General features: G+C 39.8%; 1 protein-coding gene across 1 annotated transcript in view; it reads right to left on the bottom strand.

The window, feature by feature from the left end:
* Nucleotides 1–1,489: 1,489 nt before the first annotated feature.
* Nucleotides 1,490–20,776, bottom strand: part of RYBP (RING1 and YY1 binding protein) — a 52,795-nt gene continuing 33,508 nt past the window's right edge. The window contains exons 3-5 of the mRNA XM_080995913.1: nucleotides 10,440–10,616; nucleotides 9,900–9,998; nucleotides 1,490–5,777 (exon numbers count right to left, since the gene is read on the bottom strand). Of these exons, the coding sequence (XP_080852039.1) occupies nucleotides 5,525–5,777; nucleotides 9,900–9,998; nucleotides 10,440–10,616 (529 nt within the window). The 3' untranslated portion in view covers nucleotides 1,490–5,524. The remainder of the gene's footprint in view (nucleotides 5,778–9,899; nucleotides 9,999–10,439; nucleotides 10,617–20,776) is intronic.

Raw genomic sequence — 20,776 nt, 5'->3', positions numbered from 1 at the left:
TTTATTATTCATACCCTGCCCATCTGGCTGGGTCCCCCCAGCCACTCTGGGCTACTTCCAACAAAACACTAAAATACAATAACCTATTAAACATTAAAAGCTTCCCTAAACAGGGCTGTCTTTAGATGTCTTCTAAAAGTTTGGTAGTTATTTTTCTCTTTGACATCTGGTGGGAGGGCGTTCCACTACCGAGAAGGTCCTTTGTCTGGTTCCTTGTAGCTTCACTTCTCACAATGAGGGAACCGCCAGAAGGCCCTTGGCGCTGGTCCGGGCAGAATGATGGAGGTGGAGACGCTCCTTCAGGTATACTGGACCGAGGCTGTTTAGGGTTTTAAAGGTCAGCACCAACACTTTGAATTGTGCTCGGAAAGTGTAACTATGATACACTTGTATAGGATTGTGCTGCTGCTCAGTTTCATAAACTTGCCACATGGCATAGAGAGTTGTATCGCATGCCAGATGCAGATATGTCGTATAATAGTACTCTATACCCACATTCAAACTCTGGTTGCTGAAAAGATAACACGACTCTACTACTGAACAATGGAGACATAGCAATTCCCTTTCAACAGAAAGGTTGAATTGCCACCTTTGATAGGTACTAATGGGCAGGAAAAAATTGCCTAACCAATATGTGGCTTTGCTCTTCCAGTCACAAGTGTTTAAAGCTAGCTTTTACTGCTGCTGTTTAAACCTGTTTCCACTACTGAAAGAGCCAGAAAAGCACAAAGAATTTAAAACACAAAATCAAAAACTGATGTACTACATGGCCACAAAGCAGTATTTCAGAGAACGAAACTGTCAGTATATCACGATGCCACCTTAAAACGTTTCAAATGATCAGCTATCTAACTGTCTCAAGGTCTTTGGGATTCTGAGTACAGACTGTCACTTGTAGGATTAAGTACAGGAAACAAAGACACCTGGTTTGGACATCAGGCTAAGCTAAACCAAGGCTTAGGACAAACATGAAAGCTCACAGGACAGAGAACACAACCATTTTGCTTCTCTGCTCCTGGGTCAATTTGCTATTGCATCATACTAAGCCACACTTGGCTTAGCACATAGACTGAACCGGGGCTCATGGTTTAGCTCTTTCCAGACTAAGAATGAGCCCAAAACCAACATAATCCTTCATCACAACTTGTGGCAAGTCTGGAGAGCGCAAAACCATGAGCCTTGGTTGGCATAACAGCCATCATCCAGCAAACTAAGCCAAGCTGTGGCTTAATTCAGTCCAGTGCAAGAAACCTTTTACATACTAGTAGTTCACAAGCTTATGTGTTCACACTAAAACATAGTTTCACTAAGCTTGACACACGATCCAATCTAACAAGATTAGCTGTCTACACAGATTTGCTTAATTGAAATATCAATAAATATACACTTTTTCTTGCAAACAAAGTAAATTAAGCAATACCAAAATCAAACACGCTAGCACAGCAAACTGACTAGTCCTTTCCTCAACACCAAAGAATAGAAATTCAGGTTTAATTAAATGTTACTATTTTATTTGTGAAAAAACTACAAGCAGAATTCATAAATAGACATTTCTATTTAAAGCAGGAAAATGATAAAGTGGCTTCTAATAACAGTCGTGCACATGCCGGTAACAGGAATATATTAACATCTTTTATTTGCTAGACAAAGAGCAGTGTCCAATATAAATTTTCCGAAAACATTTAAGACCTGTGAATTTTTCTGACCAGTTCACAAAACCACCATTGACACTTTTAGCATGAAGATTAAACAAACTTAACAGGACTGTCAGCTCTAAAGACTTTACAGAGCAGAAAACTTTCAAAAGCGTTATACAAGCTGTCTTTCTGGGCAAATGAAAAATATAGCTCGTATAATACATTAACGTAAAAATCCACAAGATAAAATTATGTCTTGACATACTTAAACAAGCATTCTCTATTTGTCTCCAAACAAACAAAGCTAAAGAAATAATGTAACCATCTTTACACAGTAAATTAAGGTTACAAGTCATACACAAGAACAGAACTGCTTGCGCATTAAAAACTGTTCAGCTCCATTGTCATATTCTAAATGTTGGCTCTTAAAACCATTTTTTTTCGGTTACATACAAGCAAAGGTTATTATAGTCAGCAAGTAATAAATTTTCAATAATTTACGTTTACGGTTCTTGTCGTTTTTAAAAAAGTAGACTGAAAATGGTACTGATAAGGCAGATGGAAGTGTCTCAATGAGTACAACTACTGCCCAATTTTTAAATCTAACTGATTTTTAACAAGCAAAAGATTTTCAATCAAAACTGCCTATCCAATTGGTTTTCTTCTTATTCTTATTGTTCCCTTTGCATGACTATTTCAAACTGAGCAAGTCAAGCAAACTGTTGTGCGTATGGTGTGCACGTACGTGTGTGTGTGTGTGTGTGTGTGTGTTTGTCTGTGTGTGTATATATAAAGTGTAAAAATTGAAACTTGCAAATGTTAACACTGTGCTTTGTCCTCGCCTGCTTTCTGTGCCACTTGCTACGAAGCATTTCTGGCCCTTCTTCTACACTAGTATTTTAAAAACATGCTCTCAAAACTACTGTATGGCTAACTGAAATGCAGAAAAGTGAAGGAAATTCCATTTTTAAACATGCTTTTCTTTAAAAGAAAAGGGAGGGGTTGTTGTTATCGATTGCAGAGTTCGCAACGCAACAGCTAAAAATGCGGCCCAAAAGAAGTTTGAATGCTTAGCTGACAATTTCAGCCAAATGCAGTTCAGTCACACCACTTGTGCCAAAGACAGATTTGCATACTTTATTCTAACAGGCTAATATGCCAGAGGCACACACATATATATATTTTTTAAAAAGGGAGAAAACTAAAGAAAACCCAAAGAGGATTTCATTGAATTGGTAAGCCAGTGAGCAGTTTGTTACTGTTAAAGCTTTTGTTACCTAACCTAAAGGGCATATTCCACCAGGCAGAACCCGCCAACCCCTGCTGCTATGCCCTATTTGAATGCCGGCCCACAAAAAGCCGCACTAAAATGACTGGAGCAGCAGCGCTTGGTGGGTGGTGCTCACCATATTGAGCAATTTTATTCAACACACACAGTTTTTTTCCTACTCCAAAGGCCTTATTCTAGGAAGCCACTGAAGATGCACTCCTATTGCCCATGCCCGTAGATCAGGTTTTTGCTGGGAAGGGGCCAAATGCATATAGGCCTAATTCTTTCTGGTTCATTCATTTAAAAAAAGCTGTGCAAAATACACACATCTGGGACTTAAGTTCAAAACATCTCTTTAAAAATTATTTTTTTTTCTCTCTCCAAAAATAAATTATGGCTGACCAATTTACCTCCCTGAGATCCTTTAAAGGAATAGGAAAACTTGGAAAAGGAATGTCTTTACAATATCATACCAACGCTAAAAAATGTGGATTGATGTGGACTATTAAAAACTACACCTATTGTATTTCAGAGCTTACGAGAATCATCTGGTTTTCCTTTGGTTCTTGTTTCTTTTTTTCTTTTTAATAAATACTTTTAAGAATAAGAGTTCAAAAAAGAATAATTCGATATATGAACAGTGAGAAACCCACCATGTTCAGAATTGAACTGCAGCTGCCAAGGCACTGCTCTGCTAATCTTACCTCTTTGAGCAGAGCGGCTTTTATTCAGTTAAGCATAGGTTAAAATTTAAGATTGATATGAGAGGAGCTTGTGTTTGTTGCTACTTAAAACTAATCTGATAAAAATGCAACTCTATACAACAGAAATAATTTATATATTTCAAGCAAGAAATTAGTACAGTAATTTTTCTAGCACCGAGTTCTGCCAAGTGGTCCACCGGGTATCCATTTTGATAACTGGGAAAGGGGCTACTGAAATTACAGCAAAGCACTCTGGGTCGCCTAAAAAAGCACACACACAATGAATTTTCTAAAACAGTGTTCCATCACTTCATTCTAGTGTTTTAAGTAGGGTAACATGTGAGCTAGGAAAAAACTGCAACACAACTTGAAACTGGAAAGCAGCTTACACTCAGAAAAACCTTTCTAGAAAGAATAAGAAGCTATTTGGCCATTCTGCTCCTAGCTTGCCGGTATGCAAGTTCTTCTCAACTTTAGCTCCCATAGCAGTTTATTTTTATCTAGACATGTCTAAACACCAATAAATCCAAAGACATCATCATTTGATGACGGACTGCTGTTGTTGTTGTTTTTAAAAAAGAGATCTCTCAGGATACACAATGAATTAATTAGAAATGAAAGAGCAGAGTCAGACATAAAATATTTGCATTGAGAATAAGCTGAGTGGCATAGTGGCCTAGTTATGATAGCAGGGGCAAGGGTGGCACCCTCAATATTAGGCTGTTGGCTGCCTTAAATCACAAATGCTAGCAGATATCCCCTGCCCCGCAGATATTCAATGTTACCCCCCCATAACCGATACAGAGCTGGAAAATGGCTAGATAAAAAGTTGTGAAACAGTTAAAGTGAGATCAGTTATGCAAGAACTAGGCAACGTTAATGTGCAGCCATCATGTACATTAATACTAGGTATTCTGAAAACAGTGTAGACTGCAGTTTTTAAAATTTGTACACTACTGTAGGAAAAGGCTGGAATTTTATTGTTTTGTAGATATCCTACTGGGAATGCAAGTTACCTGGAGCACCTTTTGGATTTAAAAAAGGAACAGAAAATAAGAAAATAGACATCTATCTTTGTCCAGTACTCTTCAGCCAAAGCACAAGAAGAAAGCCAGGTCCTATCTCCATTTGAACCTCCAGGAACACTCTCGTTAATCTAAAACTGGTTCCGGTTTTGTTTAAGCACTTTCCAAAGGGCACTCACCGTCCCAGATCTTAAATTGTTTCACTTCACAGTGTTTCAAGCACCAGCGTTTCCATGTATTGGTTTCAAATAACCCTATATATATATTTTATTTATATATATATATTTATTTATATTTATATTTATATATAATTTATATCAAAACTGATAGTACACAGTATAACTGGAAGAATCGGGAGAATTGAACTCAACAGGATATGCTGGGGTGGGGGTGGGGGAGAAGAATGAGAGGATGTAGTTTGTGAATACAATAAATAAAAATCCTCCGGCAGCCCTCCCTTCCCACCCGCATCATATCCCCTCACCCAAAACAAAACAAAACAAAACAAAAAGCTTCCAATATTCATGGGGCGGGGGGGGGACGGGACGACTGTGCACAGCAGATTTATAAAAAAGTAGAGTCAGGAGCACATCCAATTATAAATGATTGTTAGGAAAATCATATAAAACAATGGAATACGTAAGTGTCAAAAAGTAATTGTCAGGGTGCGAAATTCGTCAGTGGCCAGATGCCCATGTAGCCTTCTCAAACGATCCTGGTGTCATCAGTTCAAGGGGACGATGTCCATAAAGTACGTTGAAGCACAGGAAGAGGAAGAGAAAAAGTGGCACTGGCAGCTTTCCCAGGACTACAGCCTAGTGGACAGATGGAATATTTGAATTTCATACCCTGATTTCATCGAGTTCCCCACAATTCTATGTGCAATTCTCAGAAGGATTCATCGTTGACCACGGACATGTCGCCCTTTGGCGTGGAGGAGCGGGACGAGCCCTTGTCTGTGCTCTCTGAGCCCGAGCTGCTCTGATTCTGCTGTTCTGATCCTGCACTGGAGGTCACTGTCGATGAAGATGTGGAGGAGGAGCGAGTCTTTTCTTTAAAGTCTGTGATAATTACTGTGACGTTTCCCACTGTGACTGCCAGCTGCTGGGCGGTACTTCTGTCCACATTTTTCAGTCTGGGCCTTAACAATAATAAAGAAGAATCATAAAAAAGAATACCAATTACAGACAACAGATGAGCCTTCTGTTAAAATGTGTTGTTGTTTTCTCGGCTAACTTACAAGGAACAGGTCAAAAGACAGCAGAGGTATCAGCCCACTGATGAATGGCTATGCATTAAACGAATCAACTGCTGCCCCTCCCCCCACTCAACACCTGACCTTTTGCTCTCTCTAAATGATGAGTCCAGAAAGGCTTCGCCAAAGCATGCTCAATCCCCAGTGAGCACACGTAGCTGGGGAATCAATTTTGGGAGCTTAGCCAGAAAGAACGGAAATATGACAAGAGCAATCTAGGTATCAAGAAAGCCTCAGGGTCCCTTCCGGAATACAAGGATTCTGTGCTTGGAATTCGTTATCTTGTCAAGTGCCCCAAAGCCGTGATTTTGCAATACAAAACCACAAGAAAGCACCTGCGAGTGGTGATGTCATTTGCAAAGGGGATCTCTGCCACTACAAACACCACAGGCACCAGCACAACTTGGCATTCCTTTCCACCTGCTGGGAATTTATACAGAGAAGCAACCCAAATAAGCCATGTAGAAAATTGCTCAATAGTCCCTTCTGAATATGCCTGGAGAAAACAAGGTTTGAAAAATTCACAGTCATTATGCAAATCGTTAGTTCTGTCCTGTCTAGAAATAGAAAGTTGCAGTTTATAGCTCATGAACCTCTTAAGAGAGTTCACGCTATCACGCAATCAACATGCCAACTCATAAGGCATCTGCTTATATTACATGTGGCTGCAGTGCATTCATCCTGTAACAACAACACAGTACAAAGAAGTGGATTCATTTGAAGGCAGTCCTGCGTTTGTAACTACTGTAATTAAGATCTTAAGAAACTGTGAGTGGCTGCTTTGCAGCAGCTAAAAAATGTACTCTATGGGGAGATTTGGGAGGAGTTCAAATCTTAAATAGCTGACTCAAGGTAAGAAGGGTTAATACAACTAGAACCAGTAGCAGTTTTAAAAGGAGTTATTTTTATAGGGATGCCAAATTTAGTCCAATGCAGACTCTTCTCCTAGTTTGGCGATTCTGCAACACCCAGACCTTAATTTAAATATATGACCACTTCAGCTAAAGATATGAGGTCAATCTCCTGCTGGGAAGTATGGGTTGTGGACAATAATCCTTAATCAATCTTTAATACATATACGAACACAGTCAGCGCCACCAAATTTAATTCTTCAAATGAGGTTTTGTATACAACTAAGTTCTACTCAGAATAGACACTTTGAAATTAATTGATCTAAGCAATGGTCAGGAATTTCAATGGATCTACTCCAAGTAAGATTAATATTAGGTATAGCCCGCAGTTTTGAGTACCTTATCTAACCATGCCAGCAACAATAAGAATATTGACCCTGAACCGCCTTTCACCCTTATTAATTCTTAGTGTTCCCCATTCATATCTGTATTGGATTTGAAATTGTTTGTATATATGCAATTGCTCTAAAATTCTTTTTATTGTACTGCTAAATTGCTTTGAGATGCTTCATAGGAAGTGATTAAAAAATGAGTATCTTATTCTACAATAAAATTAATAATACAAAGAAGTCACTGAGATGAAGAGGAAAATATGTCTTCTTCAACTAAGCCTATCTCCTAGTGCCAAGGGAACAAAAAAATTGCTTTTTTGTGCCAAGGTAACTAAGTGGTCGCTACCCCCTTCCTGAAATTCTCAACTCTACAGGAAACCATCTCCTAGACCCCCAGTCTCCAACAATAAAGCAAATGCATAGGGAAATAGTTCTGTCTCCTCTCCACTGGCCTGTTCTGGAGGTTCTTCTCACCTGCCCACCCCAAGCCAATGGGGTGCCGGGGGAAAGCCCTGCTGCTCAAGCTTCCACTGGTGGGACTCAGCTGGTTGCCAGGCAAACCAAAGCATCAAGCATAGGGCTTGCAAAGCCCCTTGCACAACATCTGCAAACCACCCAGAAATCAGCTAGTTTTTGGATGCTTGGGAAGTGCTGCAAAAGGGGCTTTACAGACGCTGCCAATTAGGAGTGTCTGCTAAGCCCCTTTTAGCCAAGACCCACTCTTACCTGCCACCTGTAGGTGGGTGTGGCTTGCCCCGAACAGCCTAGCAGGCAAAATGAGAAGGCCTGGCGAGCCAAATTTGGCTCACAGGTAGGATGTTCCCCAACCTGCCGTGTAATTTCAGACAGGCTGGGATGCTTTAATAAAACAGAGAGCCACATCTCATCTTCCCACAGCCCATCTTTCGTAATTTCAATGTGCTTACGCTTGATGATGCACCACGTTGAGGAACACCCTCGTGGCGCCCTACTTTTACTCATGCAGAGGAAAAGGAATTTCAAGTCAGGGTTTGAATGGCTTAAATCTAGGTTTAACATCTCTCAGTAATTTTGCTTGCAACCTACTTTAAGCACAGAGGGTATTAAAAAGTCAAAGTTAAAAATATGCCATAAAGTAGTAGCCACAACCCAAACAAGGAAACAAAATATTGTGAAAAAAATGCAAATACTGTTTCTAGATGAGTAGAGCTTGAAGTACTTGAGGGAGTTACTCAGTTTTAAAAGGATTAAAAACAAAAGGAATATCCAGTGCTGCATAGCACTAAAAACATTTTCATCCTATTACTCTACAATTGCCAGCACAGTAAAGGTAAAGGTAAAGGGACCCCTGACCGTTAGGTCCAGTCGTGACCAACTCTGGGGTTGCGGCGCTCATCTCGCTTTATTGGCCGAGGGAGCCGGCGTACAGCTTCTGGGTCATGTGGCCAGAATGACAAAGCCGCTTCTGGCAAACCAGAGCAGCACATGGAAACACCGTTTACCTTCCTGCCAGAGCGGTACCTATTTATCTACTTGCACTTTGACGTGCTTTCGAACTGCTAGGTTGGCAGGAGCAGGGACCGAGCAACCAGAGCTCACCCCGTCGCAGAGATTCGAACCGCCGACCTTCTGATCGGCAAGTCCTAGGCTCTGTGGTTTAACCCACAGCGCCACCTGTGTCCCATCACCTGCGCCCCAGTAGCTTTCCATTAAAGCCAAACTTGCCGGTAGTTGCCCCTCCACCCAAAGAACCAATTAGAGAAAGGAAAACTCGGTTTACCAACTGAAATAAAGCTTTAAATGGTTCAAATCACATCAGCTAAGGTGCTACAACTGTCTGGAAGACAGTCTGTCTGAATGTTTTATAATGAAAGAAACAGCATTTAGATAGCATTAATGGTCATTTCACATGTTATCTTAACAAGGTAACTCATAAGTACTGTCAGAAAAAGAAGTTGCTATAGAATCTGGATTTGCTTCCTTGTTCTCTCTGGCAATGATTCCCCCACCCCACCCCCAACTCTCAACTGCATGCAAGAGCAATTAAAAGAAAACTAGACATTGTGGTAATTTTCTTATTTTTTTCCTGGGAAAAGCAGGTATTATGCTAATGAATAAGTAAGTAGTGGGTTGGGGGGGGGTTGGAAGGCAAAGGAAGGACTGAAAAAAGGATTGACAATCTGAGTCACCTGTGGCAGCTCTTTTAAGAAGGAATGGTGTTAAGCTTCCTATTTGTTTTACCACATGTACATTTTGTTCTAGGGTATTGACACCCAAGCCTCAAAGGAACTATCCTTTCTTTCCCATTTTGATGAGAGGCCTATTGATGGGCAATGGAATCAGACCTCGCAAAGGAGGCTGCGGACTCTACTGTGGGGGTGATCTTGTGAAAGGGAAACTGCAATTACCACTATATAGGTTTTAGCCTGCCCGACAGCCTGCAGGTCCTGACACACACAAGTTATAGAAATACCAAACATTCAGTGTCCACAATCTAGTATACAGTATCTGAATTGGTGAGCTGAAATTATCCCTAATTATAACACCACAACTACCAGAAAATGGCAGTGCAAAGTAATAATAATAATTTGAGGCACAACCCCTTGTCACACTCCATTCCCTGAACCCAATGATTCAAGGAAGTAAGCTAATGCATGGGTTGCAAGGAAAAATTACCACCCCACTCCCCGTTCAGTAGCATGGAACCTAAATATTTTCCCACTCCAAATAGAAGTGCTAATTCAGCAAGCCTATAATCACGCAGTTCTTTACTTTAAAACAGTTACCTTGAGGTATGATTTGAGTCACTGGTCTTTGTTGTCATATTCCCAGACTGTATGCTGTTTGCTTCGCTTGGGGGATCTTTCACAATATCGGACTTTGGCCTGAAAGAAGGAGACAAGAAGAAATGCTAAAGGGCTTTCTACTGTAAAAATATCAACTCTGAAGCTTTGACAACTTGTGCCAGAGTGTGCCTTCACACACCCAGCCACGATGCAATGAACGCATGCAACCCTCCCACTAGTCAATAAAGCTACAGTTACAGAAGATAATAATATACTTTCCTCTCCACCCACCCTGGAAAAGGACAAAATATGTCAAGTGAATCAAGAGATTGTGGTGACACGGGCAAGGGAAGGATGACTGAATAAAATCATCTGAGCGTCAGTGGAAATGTGCCTGGAAATTAAAGGTATTCTGGATCTGAGTGATATTTCAAGGCTGAGAGAACAAAAGTGTACATTTCTAGGAACTAAGCATAACATATTTGATGAGATCATTTGCATGAGGATACAGAGTGGGGAAAGGAAGGTCCAGAAACATACTTGGTCTTCTTGCTGGTACTCTTCTTTATAACACTTTGACTAATTTCTTTTTCTTTGTCTGGTTTTTTCTCTTCCTGCTTTTCCACCTTCTCTTTCTTCTCCTTTTTAGGAGGCGGTGGTGTAGCATATTGCTGAGCAACTTGTTGTGCAACAAGCTGAGAATTTATCCTAGGTTTCCTAAGAGGTGAGATGGGGAGAAAAAAGTCAGTGACTTTATTTATAAAACGGGTGTGTGTGACTGTAACCAAACATCAATAGAACAAACATATCAAAACAAGCAGTATTTCTAAGTGGTACATTCACATGTTAAAGGTATGGTTCATGGTACTTAAGAACTGTCTGAATATTCCCTGTATATAAAATTGAGGATCCTTGGCATCATTGATTTTAGTGAAAATCCCTCTACAGATCTTAACAGAATATAAATGAATGAAACCCTGCCCTTTATGTGCCCAAACAGAAGCAGCCCTGGAACTTGAACCTGCCACACTGTATTCCTTCTTTAGGAAATTTCTAGCCATCATGGTTTCTGAAAAACTGCCACTTCAGAAGTTTGGGGATGAAGATGTGCCACACTGATTACCGAAGGCCAAGAAATCACACTCATTCAGTCTACACTTTGAAGTGCTATGCCAACAGACAGCTTTCAGACTGCTTGTATTGTTTCATTAAATGGACACTAGCAAATTGTTAAACATATAAAGCAGAGTTAGTAATGTCTCATTCAACTGTAATTATTCAGAATAAATCCTTCTTCCCTAAAGCTACAAGCCTGACAACTACAACACAGCGATTGTCAATCAGAGCAAATCTAAAACAAATGGTACATTGAGTGTGCCATTAGCAGTCTTGTCTCTGCCAGCCTCCAACTGGCACTGTGTCTTAACACTATTTCCTGCAAACTTCCATGATCATTATAACATATTGACATATAAACCTGCATGGCCAACAAGAAAGCAACAAATATGAAAGGCATTTTTTAGCAAGTTCTGCACATAAAAGATGTACTGAAGTTGATAGGAGCCTTTTGTTGTACTGACTAATAAGTAGCTGCTGTAATAACAGCTAGCAATCTTTCAGTCTATAGATCCAACACATTTTCAAGCCAAAGTACTTGGAGGTGATGGTGTGGTTTTTTATTTGCAACCACAGGCATCTACAGACTCCAGTAGGTAAAGCAGTGTGAGATATCATTCTGGCAGTGTGCATTCAGAGAATGGAAATTGATCTGGTGAATGGCATACAACTTTGCCTTTGTATGTATATGTAAAAAAAAAAGAATGGGTTAAAATCCACCTCAGATGCACTTTTCATTGCAGGATTTACATAGAAATAGGTATTCTTCCTCATTGATAACACAATGTGGTTAAATATATATATATATGATCCCATGTGTTTTTTCAACCAAAACCCAACCAGAAGGTCCTTCTTCTGATATTCTGTACATGGCTTTATTTTGGAACATTTTACCAGACCCGAGACATATTTGAATCATGCTTGGGTAGAAAAGTATCTCTGAAATTGATCCAGGGGAGAAGATTAAAGTGCTATTCTCCTGACACAACACACATGAGCTCTGTTTGATGCATTCTACTACTTCAAGATACACTGGAAGGTATCTTGGGGTAGAAAACTAACCCTAGAACTGTCTTTGTCAGTTTTTTAGTTTTCCTGGATGAAAATGAAGATCGCATGACCTGGCACATGTCCTTTAGGGATTTATCAGATTTATACATAAGTTAATATATTAAGTAACTAAAACAGGGTACCAAATCTCAAAAATTAGTTTATAGTTGTGTTGAGAGGGCTGCAAAGAAGCTTGCAGCAGCAAAGGAAGCAGTCAAGCCCATTCCCAAATTCCTCAGTGCAGCCTCTCTCCAGAGCAACACTGCATCTAGCACTCCTCTTAGGCACCAGGCAGCAAGGGCAAAGCATCCAGAGAAGCTCAGATGCCTTAATAAGCAATGCCTCTGAGAAGAGTCACTGAAGAGCAGCACTACAAAGGTGGGAGCATTGGTGAAGGCTCCCTTGCTTGCAGCAGTGCCTCACATCTCTTTTCACAGTGCCAAGCCGAAGAAAAATAATAATTTTAAAGGGCCCACCCAACTATGAAGGCAGCTGCACTACACTGGATGGGCCCCTTTCAGAATGCTTTTCTTCTTCTTCACATGGTGCTGAGTTGTTCCAGGCTGCACAACAAAATAACACTCTATTTAATCCTTTTCTAATGTGGAGCTACACCATGTGAGGGACACTGAGGGAATTGAAGTAGCATCTTCCTGACCTGTATCAGCACTTCTCCTTCTGCTCTTCTTCTGATATGTCTGCTAGGGGCATGGTCATTTGGGGAGGGTGTATCCTCAAACCTGGAGTGACCTCTTCCCCCCAAATTAAATAAGTACATTCCACTTAAATAAACAGTAAAAAAAAAATCCCAATTACTTTTCTAAGTAAAAAGAAGAAGAGTTTGGATTTGATATCCCACTTTATCACTACCCTAAGGAGTCTCAAAGCAGCTAACAATCTCCTTTCCCTTTCTCCCCCACAACAAACACTCTGTGAGGTGAGTGGGGCTGAGAGACTTCAATATGGAGGCCAAATGGCCGAAATATTGGGAAATTCTGGATCAAGATGGAGACAGAATAAAATTGCAGAGCTTTGAAAAATTGAAAAATAAAGTGCGAGATTGGCTCCATTATTATCAAATAATGGAGGCATACAATTTGGACAAAAAAGTTGGTTTCCAGGTGGAAAAATCAAAATTGGAAACAGAGTTGTTAGACTCCAAAATTAAGAATTTGTCAAAAATGTATAACTTGCTGTTGAAATGGAATACTCAGGATGAAACGGTGAAATCAGCAATGATTAAATGGGCACAAGATGTTGGACATAACATAATGATGGCTGACTGGGAACAGTTATGGACCACAGGTATGAAATTTACGGCATGTAATGCTCTAAGAGAAAACTTAATGAAAATGATTTATAGGTGGTACATGACACCAGTCAAGCTTGCAAAAATCTACCATTTGCTCGATAATAAATGTTGGAACTGTAATGAGACTGAAGGCACATTCTTTCACCTTTGGTGGGCATGCCCAAGGATTAAGACATTCTGGGAGATGATTTATAACGAAATGAAAAAGGTATTTAAATATACCTTCCTGAAGAAACCAGAGGCCTTTCTTCTGGGCATGGTCGGCCAATTGGTGTCAAAGAAGGATAGAACTTTCTTTATGTATGCAACAACAGCAGCAAGGATACTCATCGCAAAATATTGGAAGACACAAGATTTACCCACCCGGGAAGAATGGCAGATGAAGTTGATGGACTATATGGAATTGGCGGAAATGACTGGCAGAATCCGAGACCAGGGAGAAGAGTCGGTGGAAGAAGATTGGAAAAAATTTAAAGATTATTTACAGAAATACTGTAAAATTAATGAATGTTAGAAAAATGTTGGAATGAACTTACATGGCTTTAGTAGAAATGTTATAAGGAATTAAGTATAAATAGATTAATAGAGTATTAAAGGAAAAAATAAGGTTAGAATGAGTTAAGATAATTATAGGATAGAAAACAGAGGAAGATGGAAATGAATTGCTGAAATAATTAACAGAAGTGGAATACAAAAAGGGAGGTGTGAGGAGGTCATGGAAATAAGTGAATGAAAGATGGGATAATGAAATTGTTTGATTTATTTTATTGTTTTTGTTTTGTTTTGTTAGTTTAATGTATTGTATTGTATTGTATTGTTTTTTGTTTGTTTGTTTTTTTGTTTAATTTTTTTGGAAAAGTAATAAATATTATTTTTTTTAAAAAAAAGAGAGACTTCAGAGAAGTGTAACTAGCCTAAGGTCACCCAGCAGCTGCATGTGAAGGAGTGGGGACGCGAAACTGGTTCACCAGATTATGAGTCTACCACTCTTAACCACTACACCACACTGGCTCTCAGTTGGAACAAGAGCTAATAATAAGCCACTTAATTTGCTTGATATTCAAAAATGACAGGGCTAATTTCAATTAAGAGAAGACTACTGCTACTGATTTCCTGAGTCCTGGATGAGGTTCCACTTGCCGCTGCGTTAGGAGCTTTGCTAAACATTTATCACCTGAAGTGCCATGTATATACAAAGCATATAGATTTCCATCGTCAAAGAAATAGCAGTATGCAAAAATCTCATTTGCTATCAGCATTTGCAATATCCCTCATATTTTGCAAAATGGAATAACTGGACATTACTAGTTTGATCTTTCACAGCCCTGTTCTTTACAATAAAGTATTGTATAATAAAGGAGAAATCACCCACAAAACACTATATCCTTGCAGAGCTGACACCACATTTTTTAGAGTATCCTACCCAAACTTACAGAGCCTTGGCTATTTTTAGTACTTATTTAAAATGGGAGCTTCCAGTAAGGGATGCAGATATGAACTGTGAAAGTATCAGCAGAAAAGTAAGATGTGAATCTTCCACTCCCTTGCTGACCAAAACATTTTCATCACTTCACGGGACCTTGATTTCCTTTTGCTGGTGTTACCCAGTTTGCAATGCTTTTGCTATATAATTTGAAACCAGTCTAATCTGCTTAGGTCTACAGAATGCCTAGCACAACATGTGCTTTTTTTTTTAAACATCAAAATGTGACAGAGAGAAACAATATGCAACAACAATATGAGGCCAATGCTTACTGGAGAAAACACCGAAAATAAATATTTACTTAGCATGGAAAACCGTTCTTGACAAATGTTTTCATGGGCTAATAACATCTGTGGACTTATTTGCAAACATGACTTTCTGGCACAAGAAACTACATTAAATAACACCTGAAAACTACTTCAGCACTGAGGAATCATAGAATTGTAGAGTTGGAAGGAACCATGAGGGCCATCTAGTCCAATCCCTTGCAAGGCAGGAATCTTTTGCCCAACATGAAGCTCAAACCCATGATCTTGAGATGAAGAGTCTCATGGTCTACCAACTGAGATACTCATAGGATAGAGTCAGGCTATGGTCTCCCCTACTTCTGCTTTGTGCATCATGGTTCTACTAGGGCACTTTACTAGAAAAGTAGATTTTAACATGAAATGGCAGTACTGTGACCCCTCTCTAGAAAACTAAGTAAAGGTTTAAAAACCTAACCCAAATTTCTAGCAAAGTTCCAAAGAAGAAAATAATTCAAAGTGAATACACTGCATAAAAATCCTTATTATCCAAAGTAAATGTAAATTCATGTTTTAGCCACAAAATGTAAAAAATGCCATGTGATAAAATTTTTATAGTAGATGGCTGCAGTTCTTAGAAAACAGAACAAAGGTGCAACTTTCAAAACTGCACTGATTTTATTTACCAATTTCAAGCTGTATTGCTTGGTGTCTTGCAATTTCTAAACACCAGTTACAAGGCCACTAGTTATTATATATATTGAATTTGATAGGTGGGATACATTGGGGATAGGGAAACTTTCCGGCTCCATAGGCCAGATCCTTATCATAATCTGTCTCACGGGCCAAATTTGACAGGGGGTGGGTCACAAATGAATTCAGAGGATTTGGTGCTTTGAAGTCCCAAAGTCAGGACTTCAAGGCAGGTAGCAGGCAGCAAGGTGCTACTAATGGGAACTCCCCCCACTTCCTTTCAAAGGAAGAAATCTTCCCATTGGTAGTGCCTTACTTTCTGTTACATGCTCTTCCAAACTGGCTGGGTTCATGTACGTGAGAGAGAACTCCCTGTAGAAAGCTTTTTTGTACACTTGCACCTATAGCAGGATCCTTGTCACATCAGCTGGTGCCCAGGGGGACAGGGTATGATCCTGCTGAGTGCTGGGTTTGGGTGTGCCAGAGACCTCTGCGCAGTAAGCTCAGGCACGTGCCCAGAACAAGCTGGCTCCCCCTTCCATTGCATTGGCCAATTGGGGCGCCTGTGTCCTGCTTAGTGCTGGAGGCTCCCTTAATGTGCTTTGTAAAAGCCTTGCTTGAAGCAGCTTGTACTTGTCCTTTAAGTGAAGAGGCAGAGGCAGTGGAGGAGTACAGGAGAGTTGTCTCCCCAACCCTGGTGCCACTAGCTTGAGGCTGAAAGGAGAATAGTGAGCTGCTTCAAAGGGCTTTCATCCCCACTCCATCTACCAGGTTTCCATTATGCCCACTGTATCTGTGCAGTCCTCTAAGACCAAAAATCCATCTTGACTCAGAAGCTTCTAGCATTAGCATATAGATAACTTGTACATGTTGTATCTCTCTAAATGTCTTTGGCACACGTTTTACCCTATGGTGCTATGACCTCTCTGAATTACTATTATGTGTCCCTGAACTCTCAATGCCAAATTCTATCCTCCTCATTTGAGCAATAATATACATTTCCCCTGCATCCCTGGGGGATAATTTGTTCCAAACCAGATGCTCCTCATAATGGGGCCGGACACCATCTCATAATAACCCTTTATTATATTCCACCCTATACAATGCAGGCATACTTTCAACCTATACAGTTTACCAGGTCTTTTGCCTCTTTCCCCATACATTTAATTTTAGAATAACTCCTGCCATATTTTAAATGTATGTACACACTTCCCCAAGTTCATTACGCTGCCCTCACATTAAACAGGTAGGCTTTATCAATTTAGTTGCCTTATCTAAAAACGTATGTCTACTACTTGAAATCTGTTTGGAAGTTTGTTTTGGCATTGAACAGTATAAATAATAGTGCTGATTAATGATAATGAATTAATTATAAAGAGCATTTTGTTTGAGGGCTGTTGATGCCTCTTTCCTGGAGTGCCTATTAGATTGCAAAGGGAATCGCTGCTGCTGCCCAACTCATTTCAGACCATATTCCACCCCCATCATTCTGCCCGAACACTGAGGTCCAACGCTGAGGGCCTTCTGGCGGTTCCCTCGCTGCGAGAAGCCAAGTTACAGGGAACCAGGCAGAGGGCCTTCTCGGTAGTGGCACCCGCCCTGTGGAACACCCTCCCACCAGATGTCAAAGAGAAGAACAACTACCAGACTTTTAGAAGACATCTGAAGGCAGCCCTGCTGAGGGAAGCTTTTAATGTTTAACAGACCATTGTATTTTAATATTTTGTTGGAAGCCGCCCAGAGTGGCTGGGGAAACCCAGCCAGATGGGCGGGGTATAAGTAATAAATTATTATTATTATTATTATTATTATTCAACCTCCTTTAGGAAAAGTTAACCTGGTACCTTCCAGGTGTTGTTGGGCTGCAACTGCCATAATCCCTATTTGCCATGCTGGCTGCGACTGATATGGGTTGGAGTCCAGCAGCATCTCCTAGGTATGTTATAAAGAATATCACAGAGAATCCTAGGAGCCATTTCTGAGAGTCAGAGGGAAACCCTCTGGCTTCTGCTTAGCTTAATCTAAAGGGGATTTCTTTTAGTATTTTAACTTCTGTATGTTTTAAAGTATGGTTATAAACTTTTCTTTTCACCGGTCTGGATAATTCCAGCACTCATCTAAGAGTTCAAAAGCCACCAAACAGGGTATAACCAGACAGAATGGCAATGTTACAGATATAACCTTCCTCGGAGATGAAGCAACAAAACATGAAAACACATGGCTGCCGAAGTGCTACTTATGAAGATATTTTAGTAAGAAGGGTCCCTAAACATTTATGAACGCAATTCACTTCCCATAACGCAAAGCACAAAGCAAATGACAAGTTTACCTATTGACTTTGGAAAACTGAACTACATTCGCCCAACTTTGTGCTCCACATGAAGAACTCTGTTACAATGCAACTGTGTACGACACAACCAGATAAACTTTTGCCATGTGCTTGAAAAGTAAACTTTATTTATTATTTGTAATTATGAATGGCCTAATAAAAATTACCAAAGCATGTTCAATAAAATACTCTGTAAAAGCCAAACCAGAATGAAACAAAGCAATTTTGAGAGTTCCATCCCCTCCTTAATATAAAGACACTCATCTACCATAAGAAATACAGTATTTTATTTATCTTTCAATTGCTGCAGTCAAAATGAATCAGTTGCTCAGAAAAAAATCAGTGTAATTTTTGTTTAATGCTGCTTGTTTCAAAAACTGTACAGCACATTAGATAATATAAATTAATATTATTACTACCACCTATGGATAAAATCATCCTTTGATATGAGATTCTAAATTTCACTTCATTCTATCTTTGATGCAAGTAGTGCCACTGAAGAATGCTTAGCAGGTGCTACTTTAAATACTGCTGTACAATATGGGCATTTCTTGTGAAATTTTTGTCTTCATCTGCCATTTCATGCAAAACCCTGTTTTTAAAACAAAACCCAGAAAAATAATGATATGCAGAAATTCGCATATATCTGACAGAATGGAATGAGCACCAGCGATAATTTAGCATTATTCAAATGCTCAAAAAAGTTGATAGAATCTGTTATTTCTTAATGCTTTTAGACTAACAGAAAGGCATACCCCACAGGATCTCTACAGTTAAATGTGTACCAGTCTGCAGATTTCAACTTCCTTCCCATGTCAATGAAAATTTGACAGAATTGCTAGCTGCATTAAGTAGTGAGAATGATAAACATGATCTGTATTGGATTATTTAAAGCCCAATTAATGATCTGTATTAGATTATTTAGAGCCCAATTAATCATGTCATCTCCTTGAAAAAACTGAGCTAAACTCACAAAATTTAAATTGATACACATTCAACACAGAAAAATACTTGTCAATTCAACAAATAGGATTCTAAACCTTTTAAAAAAGCAAACTGATTCCACTCAAGACTTTAATTACACCAGACCAAATAGTATGCTATTCTCCTATGCGAGTCCTCTGACCCCAGCCAACCTTTTCCAGTACATCATAAGGGCGCAGAAAAACTTAGCGCTGCTCACACAGGAAAAATTCAGTCAAAAATACTTCATTCTTTATAGGAAATTGCTTTCTTGTGTAAAGGGGCTTTGCTTTCTCTCAGGTGTGATTTAGATAAAACTTGGCAAATGAGTTGGACGCGAGTAGCGCTGTGGTCTAAACCACTGAGCCTCTTGGGCTTGCCGAACAGAAGGTCGGTGGTTCGAAACCCCGCAACGGGGTGAAATCCCATTGCTCGGTTCCAGCTCCTGCCAACCTAGCAGTTCGAAAGCATGCCAAATAGTGAAAGTAGATAAATAGGTACCACTCTGGCGGGAAGGTAAACAGGGTTTCTGTGCACTGCTCTGGTTTCGGTGTTCCGTTGCACCAGAAGTGGCTTAGTCATGCTGCCCGCATGACCCGGAAAAACTGTCTGCGGACAAACGCCGGCTCCCTCGGCCTGTAAAGTGAGATGAGCGCCGCAACCCCAGAGTCGTCTGCGACTGGACGTAACTGTCAGGGGTCCTTTACCTTTACCTTTGAGCAAATGAGTTATTTGGGAAAACTCAGCCAGATGGGCGGGGTATAAATAATAAATTTATTATTATTATTATTATTATTATTATTATTATTATTATTATTTGCAGCTTCTCACTCACTGGTATATAAAATCAAGTGAACCAGGTGAGGGTGAGGAAAGAGTTTCATAGATAGGAAACGGGGAAGAGTGGAGGGATGGAAGCCTCATGCCTCTCAAACTGAATCTTTGACCCTAGTTTTTCAACTTTTCCTTCTTTGAAGGAAAATACTCCCTCTTCCTACACCTCTGTTATGCACAAAATAAAATCAATTTTGTATACTTCAGGAGCAGATACATATATATTTGCAGCTTTCCATAAAAAAAGGAAATAGATACATGTCACAAACTCAGAGTAGTAGTAGTTGTTATTTAATTTATTAAATTTGTAGACCGCCTTTCATCAGAAGTTTACAGAGCGGTTATTATGAAGCATGCACTTGGGTCTTGCTTACTGTGGTCTCAAAACTGTTAGGATATTTTGAACAATAGAGAAAAAGCTAATATTTGTCATATATGCCAATTAAACACATACTATTTTGTATATTTCACAAAAGAGAAAACACAAAGCCTGCTTAGTAATAGTGGACATAGCTCCAGCAAACACTGATTTAAGCATGAGAAAAGAACTGTACATTCTACAGCTCTAGCCCAATCTTGAAAACCGAAATTCTACATTCACTTCTCATCTTGGGACACAAAATAGATTAGCCAAGTGTTTCCCAACCTCTTCCCAACCATGGCCCCCTTCCAACCTTGTTTCCTTCCTGTGCCCCTCCCCAATGGATATAGCCAAGGGAGGGCAGGGGGGCAGCTGCCATCCCCCAAACAAGTAAAAATCAATACAAATCAATACAAATCTGAGGTTCTGCCCCCCCCCCACAAAAGCCTATCCCCACTAACAAAAATCCTGGCTACATCCATGCCCCCGTC

Source organism: Podarcis pityusensis, assembly GCF_964106645.2.
Source record: "Podarcis pityusensis genome assembly, chromosome: 2".
In the NCBI taxonomy this organism is placed as follows: domain Eukaryota; kingdom Metazoa; phylum Chordata; class Lepidosauria; order Squamata; family Lacertidae; genus Podarcis; species Podarcis pityusensis.
The sequence above is the reverse complement of the archived record's forward strand: the minus strand, read 5'-3'. Positions and strand labels throughout refer to the sequence as shown.